Source organism: Rhinolophus sinicus, chromosome 1, assembly GCF_057876585.1.
Source record: "Rhinolophus sinicus isolate RSI-liver-muscle chromosome 1, RSI-T2T, whole genome shotgun sequence".
Taxonomy (NCBI): domain Eukaryota; kingdom Metazoa; phylum Chordata; class Mammalia; order Chiroptera; family Rhinolophidae; genus Rhinolophus; species Rhinolophus sinicus.
Genome location: NC_142501.1, coordinates 211,163,967 through 211,178,787, shown reverse-complemented (window position 1 = coordinate 211,178,787; position 14,821 = coordinate 211,163,967). Strand labels below are relative to the sequence as shown.

The 14,821-nt window shown below is 49.4% G+C and overlaps 1 protein-coding gene across 3 annotated transcripts in view; it reads left to right on the top strand.

The window, feature by feature from the left end:
* The window catches only part of CRMP1 (collapsin response mediator protein 1), a 50,781-nt gene that overhangs the window by 24,281 nt on the left and 11,679 nt on the right, over positions 1 to 14,821 (top strand). For all 3 annotated transcript variants that reach the window (XM_074321132.2, XM_074321138.2, XM_074321141.2), the window contains exons 5-8: positions 7,998 to 8,059; positions 10,001 to 10,081; positions 12,077 to 12,145; positions 13,368 to 13,488. In XM_074321132.2, the coding sequence (XP_074177233.2) occupies positions 7,998 to 8,059; positions 10,001 to 10,081; positions 12,077 to 12,145; positions 13,368 to 13,488 (333 nt within the window). The remainder of the gene's footprint in view (positions 1 to 7,997; positions 8,060 to 10,000; positions 10,082 to 12,076; positions 12,146 to 13,367; positions 13,489 to 14,821) is intronic.

Genomic DNA, 14,821 nt, shown 5'->3' with positions numbered 1-14,821 from the left:
GTATTTCCAATTATGTCCTTAGATTTCCAGAAGTGAAATTGTGAGGTCAAGTCTTTAACGTTTTCCAAGATCATGACACTTAGTGCCAGGTTGCTTTCCGGGAAGGTGCACGCACTTGCACACCCACGTGTCTTGCTCCTTTCGTGTTCACACCATTAGGTGTGATTGTTGCTACAAAACCCTTGCTCATTGGATGGGTGAGAGTCAGCCTACCACTGCACATTGCAGTTCTTTAATTGCTGATGGCGTTAAACATTTTGTGTAGGTCTTTCCTTATGTGAATGTCCAATTGTATGTGGATTTTTCGTGGGTCTGAGCCTCCTTACCAAGAAGGCATCAGCAGTGCCTCCATTGCAGGTGCTGGGACTCACACTCTTTGTTTTTACAGAATCATAAGCCAAGGGACTTTACAATTTTGTACAGTAGCCCTCCCCACCCGCGGTTTCACTTTCCACAGTTTCAGTTATTGGCAGTCACCTGGAGTCCGAAAATATTAAAGGGGCAATTCCAGAAATAAACAATTTATAAGTTTTCAATTGTGTGCCATTCTGCGAAGCAGGATGAAATCTCAGGCCATTCCCCTGTCCAGCCTGGGATATGAACCACCCTTTGTCCAGCGTCTCCACGCAGTATATGCTCCCTGCCTATTAGTCACTTAGGGCCCATCTTAGATGTCAGATTGACTGTCACTGGAATCGCAGTGCTTGTGGTCAAGTCACCCTTATTTTACTTACTGGCCCCAAAGTGCAAGAGTGGTGATATTGACAATTCGGATGTGGGCAGGGAATCTGTAAAGTGCTTCCTTTAAGGGAAAAGGTGGCAGTTCTTGACTTAATAAGGAAAGAAATCAAACAATGCCTGACAATTAAGTTTGCGAACTTGTTGCGACGATGTTGCTAACTTTTTTGATACCAGAGGGATTATTCATTATGATTTCGTACCAACTGGACAAACAGTTAACCAAGTTTACTATTTGAAAGTGCTGAAAAGCCTGCATGAAAAAGTTAGACGACCTGAACTTTTCGCCAACAATTCATGGCTGTTGCATCACGACAATGCACCAGCTCACACAGCACTGTCTGTGAGGGAGTTTTTAGCCAGTAAACAAATAACTGTATTGGAACACGCTCCCTACTCACCTGATCTGGCCCCCAATGACTTCTTTCTTTACCTGAAGATAAAGGAAATACTGAAAGGAAGACATTTTGATGACATTGAAGACATCAGGGGTAATACGATGACAGCTCTGATGGCCATTCCAGAAAAAGAGTTCCACAATTGCTTTGAAGGGTGGACTAGGCACTGGCGTGGCTGCATAGCTTCCTAAGGGGAGTACTTCGAAGGTCACCATAGTGATATTCAGCAGTGAGGTATGGAGCACTTTTTCTAGGATGAGTTTGCGAACTTAATTGTGTGACCACATATGCTGAAGTTTCTTAAGATCTACAGGAAAAATGAATCTTCTGCCCATGAAATTGTGAAGAGACAAAAAGAAATTCATGCTAGTTTTGCGGTCACACTTCAAACTGTGAAAGTTACAGCCACACTGTGGTAAGTGCTTAGATAAGATGGAAAAGGTATTAGATTTGTGGGTGGGAGACATAAGCAGAGAGGCCACAGCCACATAACTTTTGTTACAGTAGACTGTTATAATGGTTCTGTTCTATTATTAGGTAATCTCTTACTGTGCCTGGTTTATAAATTAAACTTTATCCTAAGTATGTATAGGAAGAAAGTACACATAGGGTTTGGTACCATGTGCGGTGTCCGGCATCCACTGGCGGTCTTGGAACATTTCCCTCCCGGATAAGGGAATGACTTTATCCCGCTTTCCTCACTTAAGGGTAAATCCTGAGCAAGTATTTGTCCATGTTACTAGGGGCTTCACCAAGTCCATTTAAACAGCCTAACTATGGATGTGGACATGGAGAGCGGATCGGGGTGGAACACCGGGGCTATAAGCCATCATGGGAGTGTGCTCTGCCAGGGAGGGGACTTGGGGGGTCATTGTCACTGTGTTGTCCTGGAGGAGGGCAGAGAGCTGTTTTCTTCCCTTGACTAGAAACTTGCAAGGAAGAGACTTGGTGGAGTTTTTAGGTGAATTTACGGGTTTTAAGTATCTAGCCTGTATTGTAAAATGCTCTTTAATTTTCAGAATTAGTACATGTTTATTGAAACAATATGAAAATATCTGAAGAAGTGATCATTTGGTGTTTGTCTTTCCAGGCATTTATCCTATTTGTGTGTGTATATACACAACCTTTGAATATATATATATATATATATATGTATCCTATTTATATACGTGTATGCAAACTCACATATGCATAAGTTTTACATAAGTGTAACTATAATATGCATAGTATTCTGCAGTATGCTTTTCTTTCACTCAATAAAATGTCACGGACAACCAGACTCCTCCACTTAGCAACTTTGTGACCTTGGGACAATTACTCAGCGTATCTACCTCAGTTTCCCCATCTGGAAGGTGTAGGTAATAAAAAGGTTGTTTTGAAGATCAAATGAGAGGATATATGTCACGTGCTTAGAGCAGTCTGGCCTGTGGTCTGGATTCTAGATTCTTAGTTAGTAATTTATTATCATCCCGTGTCAGCACACATTTCATTTCTCATAAGACTTCCAGGATTCAGTTTTTATGGAGGTATTGTGTTGGCAAATTTTTATAAAAACTCTTGTCAGGATGCCCAGGGAGCAAACTCTGGAGCAGAGATTGGCCTGCAGGAAGTGAGTGTGTATTAGTTTCCTGCTGCTCCTGAAACACCACCCACCTTTTGGTTTAAAGTAACACAAACGACATTTCTAGAGGTCAGAAGTCCAGAATGGGTCTTATGGGCTAAAGTCAGTGTTGGCGGGCGTGTTCCTTCTGGAGGCTCCAGGCAGAAGCCTTGTCTGGACTTTTCCAGCTCTGACGGCTGCGTGAATCCCTTGGCCCACGGCCCTGAATCCTTCCAGCCTCTGCTTCCCTCTTCACATCTCTTTCTCTGAGTCTGGTGATTGCATTGGGCCCACCCAGAAAATCCAGGATGCTTTCCCGGCTCAGGGTTGGGAATCTCATCCCTTCTGTGGAGTCCCTTTGCCTGGGAGGGAACATATTCACAGGTTCTGGGGGTTAGAGAGAGGACATCTTCAGGACATCTTTATCCTGCCTCCCACGGACTGACGTCAGGAGCGACCCAGAGAAAGCAGGAGTGGCCACAGGGCACTCTGAAACCTGGCCACCCTTTAGATTTCTCCTAAGGAAGGACAAGCGCCAGGGGACTTCATGCTCCAGTCAACCAGGCATTGGGTGCGGCCCCTCTGGGAAGGGGCGGGACCTCGAGCTAGGCTGGTGTCTTCATGGGGGAGGCTCAATAACGCTGACTGTTGAGGGTCTCCTGCCTGCTGCTCTCCCAGCAGCGGGGGAGGGGCGAATCCTTCATTCCTGGAGGGGGACCTTGGGGCTCATCACAGCACCCACTACAGGCTGTTTCCAATTGTTTGCTATTCCACACAGTGCTGTGGGGGAAAGGACAGCTCTGCGAGGATACCTGTGCTTGCTGGTGCAAATATTTCTCTAGGGCAAAGAGCTAGACGTGGACATTGGGTGCTCCCTGCCCTCCGCCTGTGTGGGGGCTGGTGGAGGTGGTGGTGGTGGGGAGTGATGGTGAAGAGGGGACTTCTGGAGCACAGGCCAGGTGGCAGCAGCCACACTTGCACCGGATTGGTGAGCTGCGGGCTCTGTCTTTACCGTGGTGTCATCTTCTGAAATTGGGCTGCTTCACCATTCTCTCTGTCTCTCACACAAGCGCACGGTGAAACGACTTGTCACGTAACACAGGGAGCAGCAGAACAGAAAGATCCCTGCAGTCGGGCTGCCTGGGGTCGAATCCTGCCCTTGCTCTTCTTGGTGTGACGTTGGACAAGTCACCTCGCTGGCCCCCCATCCCCAGCACGAGCCCCACCGGCTGGGCTCGGTGTCAGTTCTCCAGCTAAAAGAAGGAAACAACCCAGATGTCCCCCCGGAGAGTGGATGGATAAGCAAAATGTGGTCCATCCACACAGTGGATTATTATTCATAAAAAGGAAGGACATTCTAACACCCGCTACAACTGGGGATGAGCCTTGAGGACGTCATGCTCCATGAGATGAGCCGGTCACAAAGGCACAAACGCTGTATGATCACACTCCGTGTGCCTAGAAGAGTCCGATTCAGAGAGAGAGGGTAGACTGACGGGTTCCAGCAGCTGGGAAGGGAGAATGGGGAGTTTCCGCTTTGCCAAGAGGAAGAGCTCTGGCGATGATGGTGGTGATGGTGGCACCACAGTGTGAATGTACTTGATGCCCCTGAACTGTGCACTTAACAGTGGTTTCAGGTGGCAAATTGTATGTGTATTTTCTCACAGCTACTGAAAAACTGCGATTGTTTATTTGCTCACACACACTCTGGAGAGCTGTGTTGGTTTGGGCTCAGCTGGACCGTTCTGCTGGCTTGTTCATGCCTCAGGCCTGAGCTGGGATGGCAGGGGCCGCTAGGACACCTCTCTACATGATCCATTCCCCAGCAGGCTGTCGTGAGCTTCTTTTCACTGTGGTCCCCAGAGGGAGAGTGAGCTGCAGGCCCCTTGATGCTGGCCGAGGCTTGGAACGTGTGACACACGGCTACTTCTGTTTCATTCTGTTGGCCAGAGCAAGTCTCGGGTCCAACCCACATTCAAGGACTGGAATAGACTCTGCCTCCTGATGGGAGTCTCTGCAAGACTTCTGTGCAACTTTAAAAATTTAGCAGCTCGTGTAATGGCTTCCTAGCTCCTATCTCTGCATGAAGTGATCTTATCTATTTGTTTGCTTATTCCTGGTAGAATAGAGACAGGGATCCTTCCTACCTTGTATCTCTAGCTTCTAGAATGGTGCTTGTACATAGTAAGCCCTCAGTCAATATCTAATGAGCGAGATAATAAGTATCGCATGAGAAAGGGCTTTTGGGGTCCAGCAAGTTTGGGAAGTGCCCACTGTTGACTCTGTTCTTGAGTATTCTCAGTGCACATCATCCTGTGAAAGCCTTCAGAAGCCCTGCAGTGAAGACACCTGTTTACTGTGGATGAATTCGGTCTTTCTTCGCTGATACAGATGTCAGCGTCCCTGTGTTGACTGCCGACAGCAGAGCCGGTCTAGAGCCTGGCTGAAGTGAGACGAGCAGATTTGCAGAGTGTTGGAGACCTGCATCCAAGGATCCCTGTGCCAGCGCGTCTCCCATGTCATCCAAGTTCTCCTCTGAGTTTGCCAGCTCTGACCTCCCTGTCACCCTCCACCTGCATTCTCTACTTCCACGGTTCCTTTGGTGGAATCGAACAGCCTGCCCTTTATCCGAGGGGACATCTCTAGTTCAGAGACCAGCCAGGTATCCTTTGCTGTCACCTGGACTCAATCCCTCCTGCTGGCTCAGTTTCTCATCTGTCAGATGCCCAGCTCTGGACTAACCATCTGTGGTCTGGGGCCACAGCGTATGAACATGGCCACTTCCAAGGCTAAGGGGTAGATAGGGACGAGGGCAGTTACTAGAAAATGCCAGAAAGAACTGAAAACTGGAGGGTATTAAGAACGAGTTGACAACCCAATAGGTGTTCAGTATAATCCTTTAGACTGATGTTCCGTGGAACCTCCTTGAGTGGCATTCGTGAACTTGGGAGGTTTTGTGTGTACCAGAGCCTCCTGTATTTCCCGAAGCTCTAGTGCTAGTAGAGTGACGGAAACATTTATATGACTCTTGATAGATGGTGTTCAACTGGTTTTCAAAACATTCGCAAATTGCTTGTGCCAGTTTTCACTGTCCCTTGCTATGTAAGAGACTCATTTTGATGCACATTCTCTAGCATTTGGCAACATGTGAAATGTGGTACAATACTGAGGTTTTCATTTGCATTACTTTGACGCCCGAAATACAAATCTTTTCCTTATCTTTATTAGTTAGCCATTATTTTCTTCAGTTATCTAAACATACTGCTTGCCTTTGGCAGGTTTGCGTCTTTGCTTTTAGTTAATCTTCTTGACAGAAAATAGGTACAGAAAAACCACACAGAACAAAAGTGTGGCTTTATGAATTATTATGAGGTTCCCCCACTCAGGCAAGAAATCAAACTTTGCCAGCCACCCCAGCTTCCTGGTCCCTGACACACCTCCTTTCTCCCCCCAAAAGTAACCACTGTCTGGTGTTTTAAATAAGAGGTATTTTTAAACTTCTGTTAAACGTGTTGCAGATGTGTTTACCATGTTGGTTGTTTGCTTTTTATTTTGAGTTTTTAAGAATTAACTTCCATTTATAATGTGTAATCTGTCATGATATTTTACAGAAGTTTTTAATCTGAGATAGCTTTACCCTACCTACCCACCCCAAGTACTGGTTTTAGGGTGTTTTTACAAATTCTATTGTGTTTTCTTATTCTTTCTGCTTTTATTTGTATTGTTTACTTCTAATTTCTAGTGAATTTTCATTTTCTTCTTTTAAAATTTCTTATCATGGAAGCTTACTCTTCCCCATCCCTTCAAAAAAAAAAAAAAAAAAAAAGATGCATTTTAAGGCTATGAATTTACCTGTCACTTTGGTTTTACCTGTTTCCCCCTTGATCTTTTATCTATGTCTAAATGCTGAGTTTTTGTATTTAAAAAAGGGTTTATGTTTACAAGGAATATAATACCAGTTGTCCTATTATTTTTATTTAAGCCTGCTTGGTTAATTTGAAACTGATACTTTTATGTTAATCTATGAAATTTTTTTCTTTTCATTTTTCCTGCTCTTTTGGGAAAGGAAATTTTTGTTGCCAAGATTTTCTACCCAAAAAAAGATTTTTGGCTTGTCTTCACTATTGCTTAGTATAAAAGAAGTCTCGATGCCATTTAATCCTTCTGCCTTAAATTCTTCATCTGCTTAGCCAAATGTTTCCTGAGTCCATCAACAATTGCATGGCACATGTTATGGGTGAGCAAGATGAAATAATATGTAAGCTGTGGTCCCTGTGCTCAAGCCGCTTGTAGGTGAATTAGGGAGTTGCCCTCCCTGCCTTCCCCGCTCCATGCTGGCTCGTCAGTACAGCCCATTAAGTGCTCTCAGTTCGGCCTTTTGAATCCCTCCCTGTCATCATTGCAGCTCCTGCCCTGGCTCAGAGCCTCAGCTCACCTGTCCAGGTTGCCTTCAGCCTCCTCCTGCCTGTCTCCATTTCTCCTGCTATTCTGCTCGCCCAGCCTCCATTCTGCTTCCAGGATAGTCTGAGACAAAACATCTGATCATGTCAGTCCCTTTAAAAGCATATGCTCTACTAGGTAGAGGTGATGGCTGCACAACATAGTGAGTGCACTAAACACCACTGACTTGTGCACTTTAAAGTGGTTGTGATGGTGAATTTTGTTATTGGTATTTCATTATGATAAAAAAAATACAGGGGATTTTTTTAAAAGCATGTGTTCCCTTTGCTTCAGCCACCGGACACTTTCGAGTACCTGCACACCTCATGTGCTTTTAGGAGCCTACTGTCCGTGCGCCTGCACGCCCCTCCCTCTCAGCCGCATGGCTCCCCCTCCCCTCTTCCCCTCCTCCCCCCCCTCCGCCTCCCCCTTCAGATTCAGTTTAGGTGTGACCTTCCTCCTTTGACCCTTGCTCATACCACCAGGCTGGGCTAGGTGCCCCCACGGAATTCCGATGGCACCCTTCTATCCTGGTGGTCACCACTCTACTGTGATCATCAACTTTTACAGGAAAGATATGCTTTTTTTTTTTTCAATGTTTATTGGGGAGCAGTGTGTTTTCCCAGGACCCATCAGCTCCAAATCAAGTCATTGTTTTCAGTCTAGTGGTGGAGGGCACAGTGCCCTGACCCATGTGGGAATCGAACCGGTGACGTTGGTGTTATGAGTGCCGCGCTCTAACCATCTGAGCCAACCGGCCTCCCAAGACATGCTTCTTTTACTGAAGTGCATTTTTCTGTTCTCTTTGTGTCCTGACACAGGTGTCAATTCCTTCCAAGTCTACATGGCCTATAAGGATCTCTACCAAATGTCTGATAGCCAGGTAGGTCGTCCTGCACACCTCCCGTCCTCCCTGGGCAGGAATGGGCCAGCTCTGCCAGGCGAGGCAGCACAGGGCAGGGGACCTGTCAGACCTGGCAGGGGAGAGCGCTGGGCTCACGTCCTGCTTCTGACACTAGACTGCTGTGTGATCTCGGGCCAATCATCGCCGCTCCTGGGCCCCCATTCCTTTCCGGCGACGAGTGGGGTGGAACAACGGGTCTTTTGCATAGTGCGTCCCAAACCTGGCCATCTTCAGCATCACCTAATGGGCTCATTAAAAAGACTCTTAGATCCCATCACTCACACTTGGAGGTAGGGCTCGGGAATCGGTACCTCTCGAAAACTCCCAAGGTGGTTCCGGCCTCAGGCCAGTTCAGAGGCGATCCAGTGAGGTCTGACCCTGGAGGAGCTCCCTGGCTGTCCCTCAAACCAATAGCAAGTCACCTCCTTTCTCAGTTTTCTCATCTGGAAGATGTCATCATGTCTGGCCCTGCCAACGTCAAACAGTTGTTATGTGGATGAAATGAGCTAAGGAAGCTGATGCTCTAAGCTGTACAGGTTCGGGGTCACTATTTATTGGGCACCTGGCCTTACAGCCCTGGGACTCCTGGTCTGGTGTTGTTACCGTTGTCCTGCCTGCTGCTTATTAAAAAGGTGGGACAGTGTGGCGGTGAAGGGCGTGGATGCCAGAGCCAGACTGCTTGGCTGCAAACCCTGGCCTTGCTGTGCATCCTGGGGCGGCTCTCCTAACCTCTCTGTGCTTTAGGCTTATAATAGCACCTGCCTCACAGAGGTTGTGGGAAGATTAAGTGACTGAGTACACGTAGCGCTCTAGGACAGTGCCTGGCACACAGCGGTGCCACGTGGGTGTTAATAAGCTCCTAATCATTATTATCATGGCGTTTGATGTGCAGGGGGAGGAGCACATGTCCTGCCTTTCCAAATAAACACTTGGTGTTATAGAAAATCTCACTCCAAGATGCCCCGAAGGCCTTCACTGTAATCATCAGAAGGCATCACAACGCGGAGAAGGCGTGCCGCGTCATGGACGAAGTAGCACGTGGCACTCCGGCATAATTGGGGGTCACCTGTTTCATTCTAATGTCTGTCCCACCAAAGCCCTGGTTAATAGATGGAGCTGAGCGGACTTTGGATGTAGGTCCTTGAAGGTGCTTTATGCCCCCCAGTGCCTCCCTCGCCTGCGTCTACATCTCAAAGCACACATTCGAGGGGCGGTGGGGGGGGTGGGTGTTGTCTTGCACACAGGAAGAACAGTTAAGATTTGAAAGCCCCTGGAGAGGGACACGGTGGCTTTGGTCCGCAGCAGGTGCAAACGTCGATCAGATCCCTTACGGGTGGGAAGAGGGCGTGGGGCAGGGGCAGGGCCTGCGCTGGCTAAGTCAGGTGATGCTGGACAGGTGTATATTATCTGAGAATTGGAATGACTGGAGAACGTGTTCCCCCACCCCACTGTGGTCCATCAGATGACACGGGTTACAATTGTAAGGACATACACATCTCCCGAGGTATGTGGGTGGCTACAGTGCAGACTTAGCAGGTTTAGTTACACCATTTCAGTAGAACCAAAATCGACTTCTGAGCACCAGTTGTCACCATCAACAGGCACTGCAGGGGAGCACATCCAACGGGAAAGCAGAAGGTCTGGATGGCACCGGGACAGAGGGTCCCATCCTGCATGGTGTGACTTTGATCACTTCTGCCCCACCCCGGCCTCCTGCTTTCAGATCTGGAGGGGGTCAAGGTGAAGGGAAGAGCCTCTCTCAGGCCTTCCTTGGTGAACAAGACCTCCCGTTGATACTGTTGGAGCGGCGTGCTGCTTCTGCAGGGGCCGGGAGTGGCTGACTATGAAAAGAAGGGCAGTCTTTGCAAATGCTCCTGCTTGATATTTTGTCTCTCCCGGTCCCCGTTTACCCCTCCTTAGCTCTATGAAGCCTTCACCTTCCTTAAGGGGCTGGGAGCTGTGATCTTGGTCCACGCGGAAAACGGAGATTTGATAGCTCAGGTGAGTGGTGTGCATTTCCACCCCTTGCACCCCAGCCTGCTCCTCCTTGTAAAGGGCATGACAGAAGGGGGTGTAGGCATTGAGTAGTGAGGTGACTAGGCAGTGAAGGGCCAAGGCAAGGACATACCATCTGCAGTGAGGCCTTTTGCCATCCACGTGGTCTTGTGTGTCTCAGTTTGCTCATCTGTACAGAGTGGGTAACCTGCCTGCCCTGTGAACCTTGGACAGTTTGGTACCTGGTTTAATCCATGAGGAGACAGGGGAGTCTCTTAGAAGTCACCTACCACACACATCTCAGTTTTGTCTGGTTTTGAGCGTCATAAAAATGGAGCCATACATTACGTGCTCGTACGTCTGGCTTTCTTTGCTCAGTACCAGGTGTGTGGGATTCATCCCCATTGTTACACGAAGCCATAGCCTTTTTTTTTCACAGCCATGTAGAATTCTACTGCATGACTATATCACCGTTTCTTCTCCAGATGGTGGGTATTTGGATAGTTTCGAACTTGGGGCTATTACATATAAAACTTCTGTGAATGTTCTGGTTCAGTGTTTTGCTAAACATATGTTCCTATTTTTGCTAGTTTGTCTCTAGGAGCAGAATTCCTGGGGGATGGACATACACTGTTAGCTTTAGTAATTACTGCTAAACAGTTTTCCAGGAGGTACAAACTTCCACCCCAGCAGCGGTGTGTGAGAAGACCCGTTTGGAGCCCCCAGTTCTTAAGCTTTGCCTCAGGGCCTTCTTAACTTTCCTCACGGCCAACTTAATATTTCGTTCTCTCAGCTCCCATAAATCTGCTACCTCTGCACTTCTGCTTTTCAGCCTCCGAAATTTTGTTTCTATTGTCTTCTCTGCATTCTCTTGGCTTTTGTGTACCTTTTCTGTCACTTTGGTGGAGTTTCAAAACGGAGCGAAAATCATGCAGGCGTTCAGTGCTTGATCTTTAACTAAAAACCCTGCTCCAGTCTTTCTGTGATTTGTGCTTTCGTCCCATTGTGTCATTTTTGTCCTCCCTCCCTTCTTCCCCTTCCTTTCTCCCTTTCCTACCTTCCTTCCAACAGAAGTAGTAACTGACGTTTGAACGATCTCACATAAAGATCTCTCCACATCATAAAATCGTTTTGCAAACAGTTTGCAAAAATGCTTGTAAACATCGTCTGCTGTCGCTGAAATTATTCCTCTGTTTACTTAGCTCCACCTCAACCATTAGACCTTGAAATTATTTCCAGTTTATGTTCCTATCATAAGCTCAAGGTTAATAACCATAGATGTGGTGGGAATTGTGATTTTTTTTTTTTTTTTTTTTTGAGAAATTAAAGCATTCCTGGGGTGAGAAAATCTTGGATTTGAATCTGGGTCATTAGCTCAGGGAACCATTTCAAGGTCATATGATCAACTTGAGGAGTGGAGGTACCAGGTACCAGGAAGAGGGAACTAGTGGCAATAATGAGGGCTGGCTGCCAAGTGACGAGGTCTGACTCCACACGAGGTGCTGTGCAGGCGTCTCACACACGCTGCCTCATTGATTCACTATGGCAACCCTGGGGCGCGGGCACTGTTGTCCCCCATCTGAAGAAGAGAAGATTGAGGTCCAGGTCACAGAGATGGTCAGTCCTGCAGCAGACGCCCACATCCATGCAACACCAAGACCAGTGTCCTTCCCAAGGACAGCCGTGCAGCAGAGGCTCAGGCACTGGGAGGATGGGAGTGGTCTTTGTAGCTCATTTCTTCTCCCCCTGCTTCCTCTGGCTGGTCCCAGGGGATTGCACAGAGAGCAGGCGTGGGGGTCGATATCCAGGGCTGCAGAGGTGGGGAAGGAGGGCAGGTGAGGTGGAGGGAGCAGGGGACACTGGGTGGCCCCCAGCCCAAGTTCGACCCTGCAGACCACTCACGCACGCCCTGGCCCCAGCTGCCCGTCTGTCTAACGGGGTTGGAGGACCGGCCGGTGTTGGCCCTGCTGTTCCACGACAGCTGACTCCTTGTTCTTGTAGGAACAAAAGCGTATCTTAGCGATGGGCATCACGGGCCCGGAAGGCCACGCGCTGAGCAGACCTGAGGAGGTAAAGCGCCTGCACTTGCTGGGACTGACCTTGTGGGGCTCACGGTGCTGGTCCAGCGGGAACAGCCCCGCCAGAGCCCCATCTGCCCCCGTCCCCCCACCAAGCCAACCAGCACATGGTCCTCCCCGACCTGCCCTCTGACTCGGAGCCCTGGGGGGCTGCAGGCCAATCGGAGGAACCAGGAGAGGCTCTGCCTCCAGGGCCAGAAACTTCACACCAAGGCCCTGGGGACACTTCAGTGTGCAAACTGGACAGGGCTCCTTCCCAAGGACTTTTTGTATTAGGTAACAGTGAAGTGGAGCCATGTGTCCCAGGCCTAACGCCTACGAAACAGCTGCTCCTGCCCCTGCATGCTGCCCATTGTTCCCGAGACCTGAAATGATGAATTCCCTTGGGAGTGGCAGAGTGTGTGTGTGCCTGTGTGTGTGCGCGTGCACGTGTGTGTAGGGGGCACCGAGAAAGGCAAGCAGGTTGGGCATGGAGCAGGACGGGCGCCCTGGCGTTGAGGATCTTTCCTGATGTCCTCATCATTCCATGAACGGTCTCCCGGGCCCCCGCTGTGGGCCTGGCCCCGGACACAGCACAGAGTTGGCTCCTCCCCCAGGGCAGCCCATCGAGCCCCGTGCTCCACGTGTGAGCGCCACGGCCCCGGCTGGTTGCTCCTGGGCCCCGGTGAGATTAGGACGGACCCAGTGACAGTGTTCACAACCTTTATGTCATGTGGACGTTGCCTCCAGTGCCAGCCACGGGCAGCAGGACCATGTGTGGGGCGTCACCAGACTCTACGTTAAGAACAAAACAATACAAAACATAACTGGTCCTTTTGTTCAGGAGGCTCTGGTCTCCAGGGGCTGAGACCAAACCCAACAGCAGGCAGTTTCACCTGATGAATGAATGAATGAACAGCAGACACATGCGTTCATTTATGTCACGGACCATTTCATAGGCCTTTTGGTGCCTTATTCTGCCTAGTCTGTCCCCTTCTACGTGCAGAATACCCCAAGCAGTGTAAGAACGTAATTCTGCCTTCTAACCTTCTAACCAAATCCATGTTGACCATGTTTCCTGCCTTCCTTTTTTAAAAATCTCCTTCAGTGCAGTAGATTTCCCTCTGATCGCACTTACTTAAGGGAAGTGGAAGGGCTCTGATTCAGGGAACTCGGGGTGGGTGGTGGCTGCCCCCTCACCCTCCCTCCTGTAACCCGTGGGTGTGTGTGCCCAGCTGGAGGCCGAGGCCGTGTTCCGGGCCATCACCATCGCCGGCCGGATCAACTGCCCCGTGTACATCACCAAGGTGATGAGCAAGAGCGCTGCAGACATCATCACCCTGGCCAGGAAGAGAGGTACGCAGCCCTGAGAAGGGGGTGCCCAGCAGGTTCCGGTTCGCTGGTGGGGCTGCTGCCCGGGCAGACACACCGCCTGTAGCCCCATGGGCCTGCTGCACATTTTGAAAAGGGAGGATGAGATGGCGGAATACGAGATGTGCATTTGGTTTTAGGTTTGATTCCTGGGTGCCATGTGCCATGTGTAACCTTGGGGAAGTCGTGTTGGAGCCTCATTTGTAGCTGGGGCGTTTATCTGGGGTCGGAAGAGACAGTGTTTTAAAGAGCTTTGTGGACATTAACATTCTCTCCTGGGTTTCTCATCAGGTTAGTGAGGGAGCTGGGGCTGCATCAGCTCTTGGACCCTGCTGCCCTCTTTCCCGCCCTCTCCCTGGGCACGTCATCCTGGGCCCCCTGTCTCGGGCCCCATGGTGGGTGCCTGCAGCCAGGGTCCACTGTGGGGCCCACACAGAGTCTCGGCTGCAGGTGGAGAAGGAGGAAGGTATTTTTCCAGAGCCGGAGGGTCTGGGGGCAGCCCCTGTGCTGGACATCAGGGGCGTATAGTCCAGGAAGTCAGCTGCCCAGCTCTAAGACGGATGCGCTACTTAACCTCTTGGAGCTTCCATTGCCTCCGCTCTAAACAGACCTGCTGGGCTCATGGACGTGAAGTGCTCGGCTGGCAGAGTCCTTGGTGGGTCCCCAGGAGTCCCTTCCCAGCTCCATGTCAGCCATTCACTTCCTGTCATGGCTGCCTCATCTCTCAAGTGGGGCCCGCCGTGCCAGGCTGCCTGCCTCACCAAGGGCTGCGGGCTGAGGCCTCAGCTGGGTGTACTCGACTGGCCTGGTGGCTTCTCAGCAGGAGACTCAGAGGAGGGACCGGGTGTCGTCCCCAGGCCTTGACAGTGAGGTCCACAGTCCCCAACCCCCAGCAGACCAAGAACGAAGAAAGATGCCCAGAGCAGCCTTCCTTCCCAAAGTCGGGGAGAGGAGCACGGATGGAGGAAGTGGGCAGTGCTCGTTACACAAAGATAGCAGCCAGAATCCTTTCCATGGTGGACATTCAGCAAGGACACTCACCACCCAGACAAAACCAGCCCCGTGCACTGAGTCTTGTGAGGCAGTGGGTGGGTGGAGAAGGCCAGGTAGAAACAAACAACCACCATTACTGAGCGTCCACCAGACTCCATGTACATTACGTTCCTGATTCTCACAGGAACCCTATATGGGAAGTGTTACAAGCTCTATTTAACAAAAAGTTGATAATATATTTCATTGAACCAAATATATTCAAAACATGTAATCAATATAAAAAATATTAGGTATTATGCATTCTTTTTTCTGCATTGTCATCAAA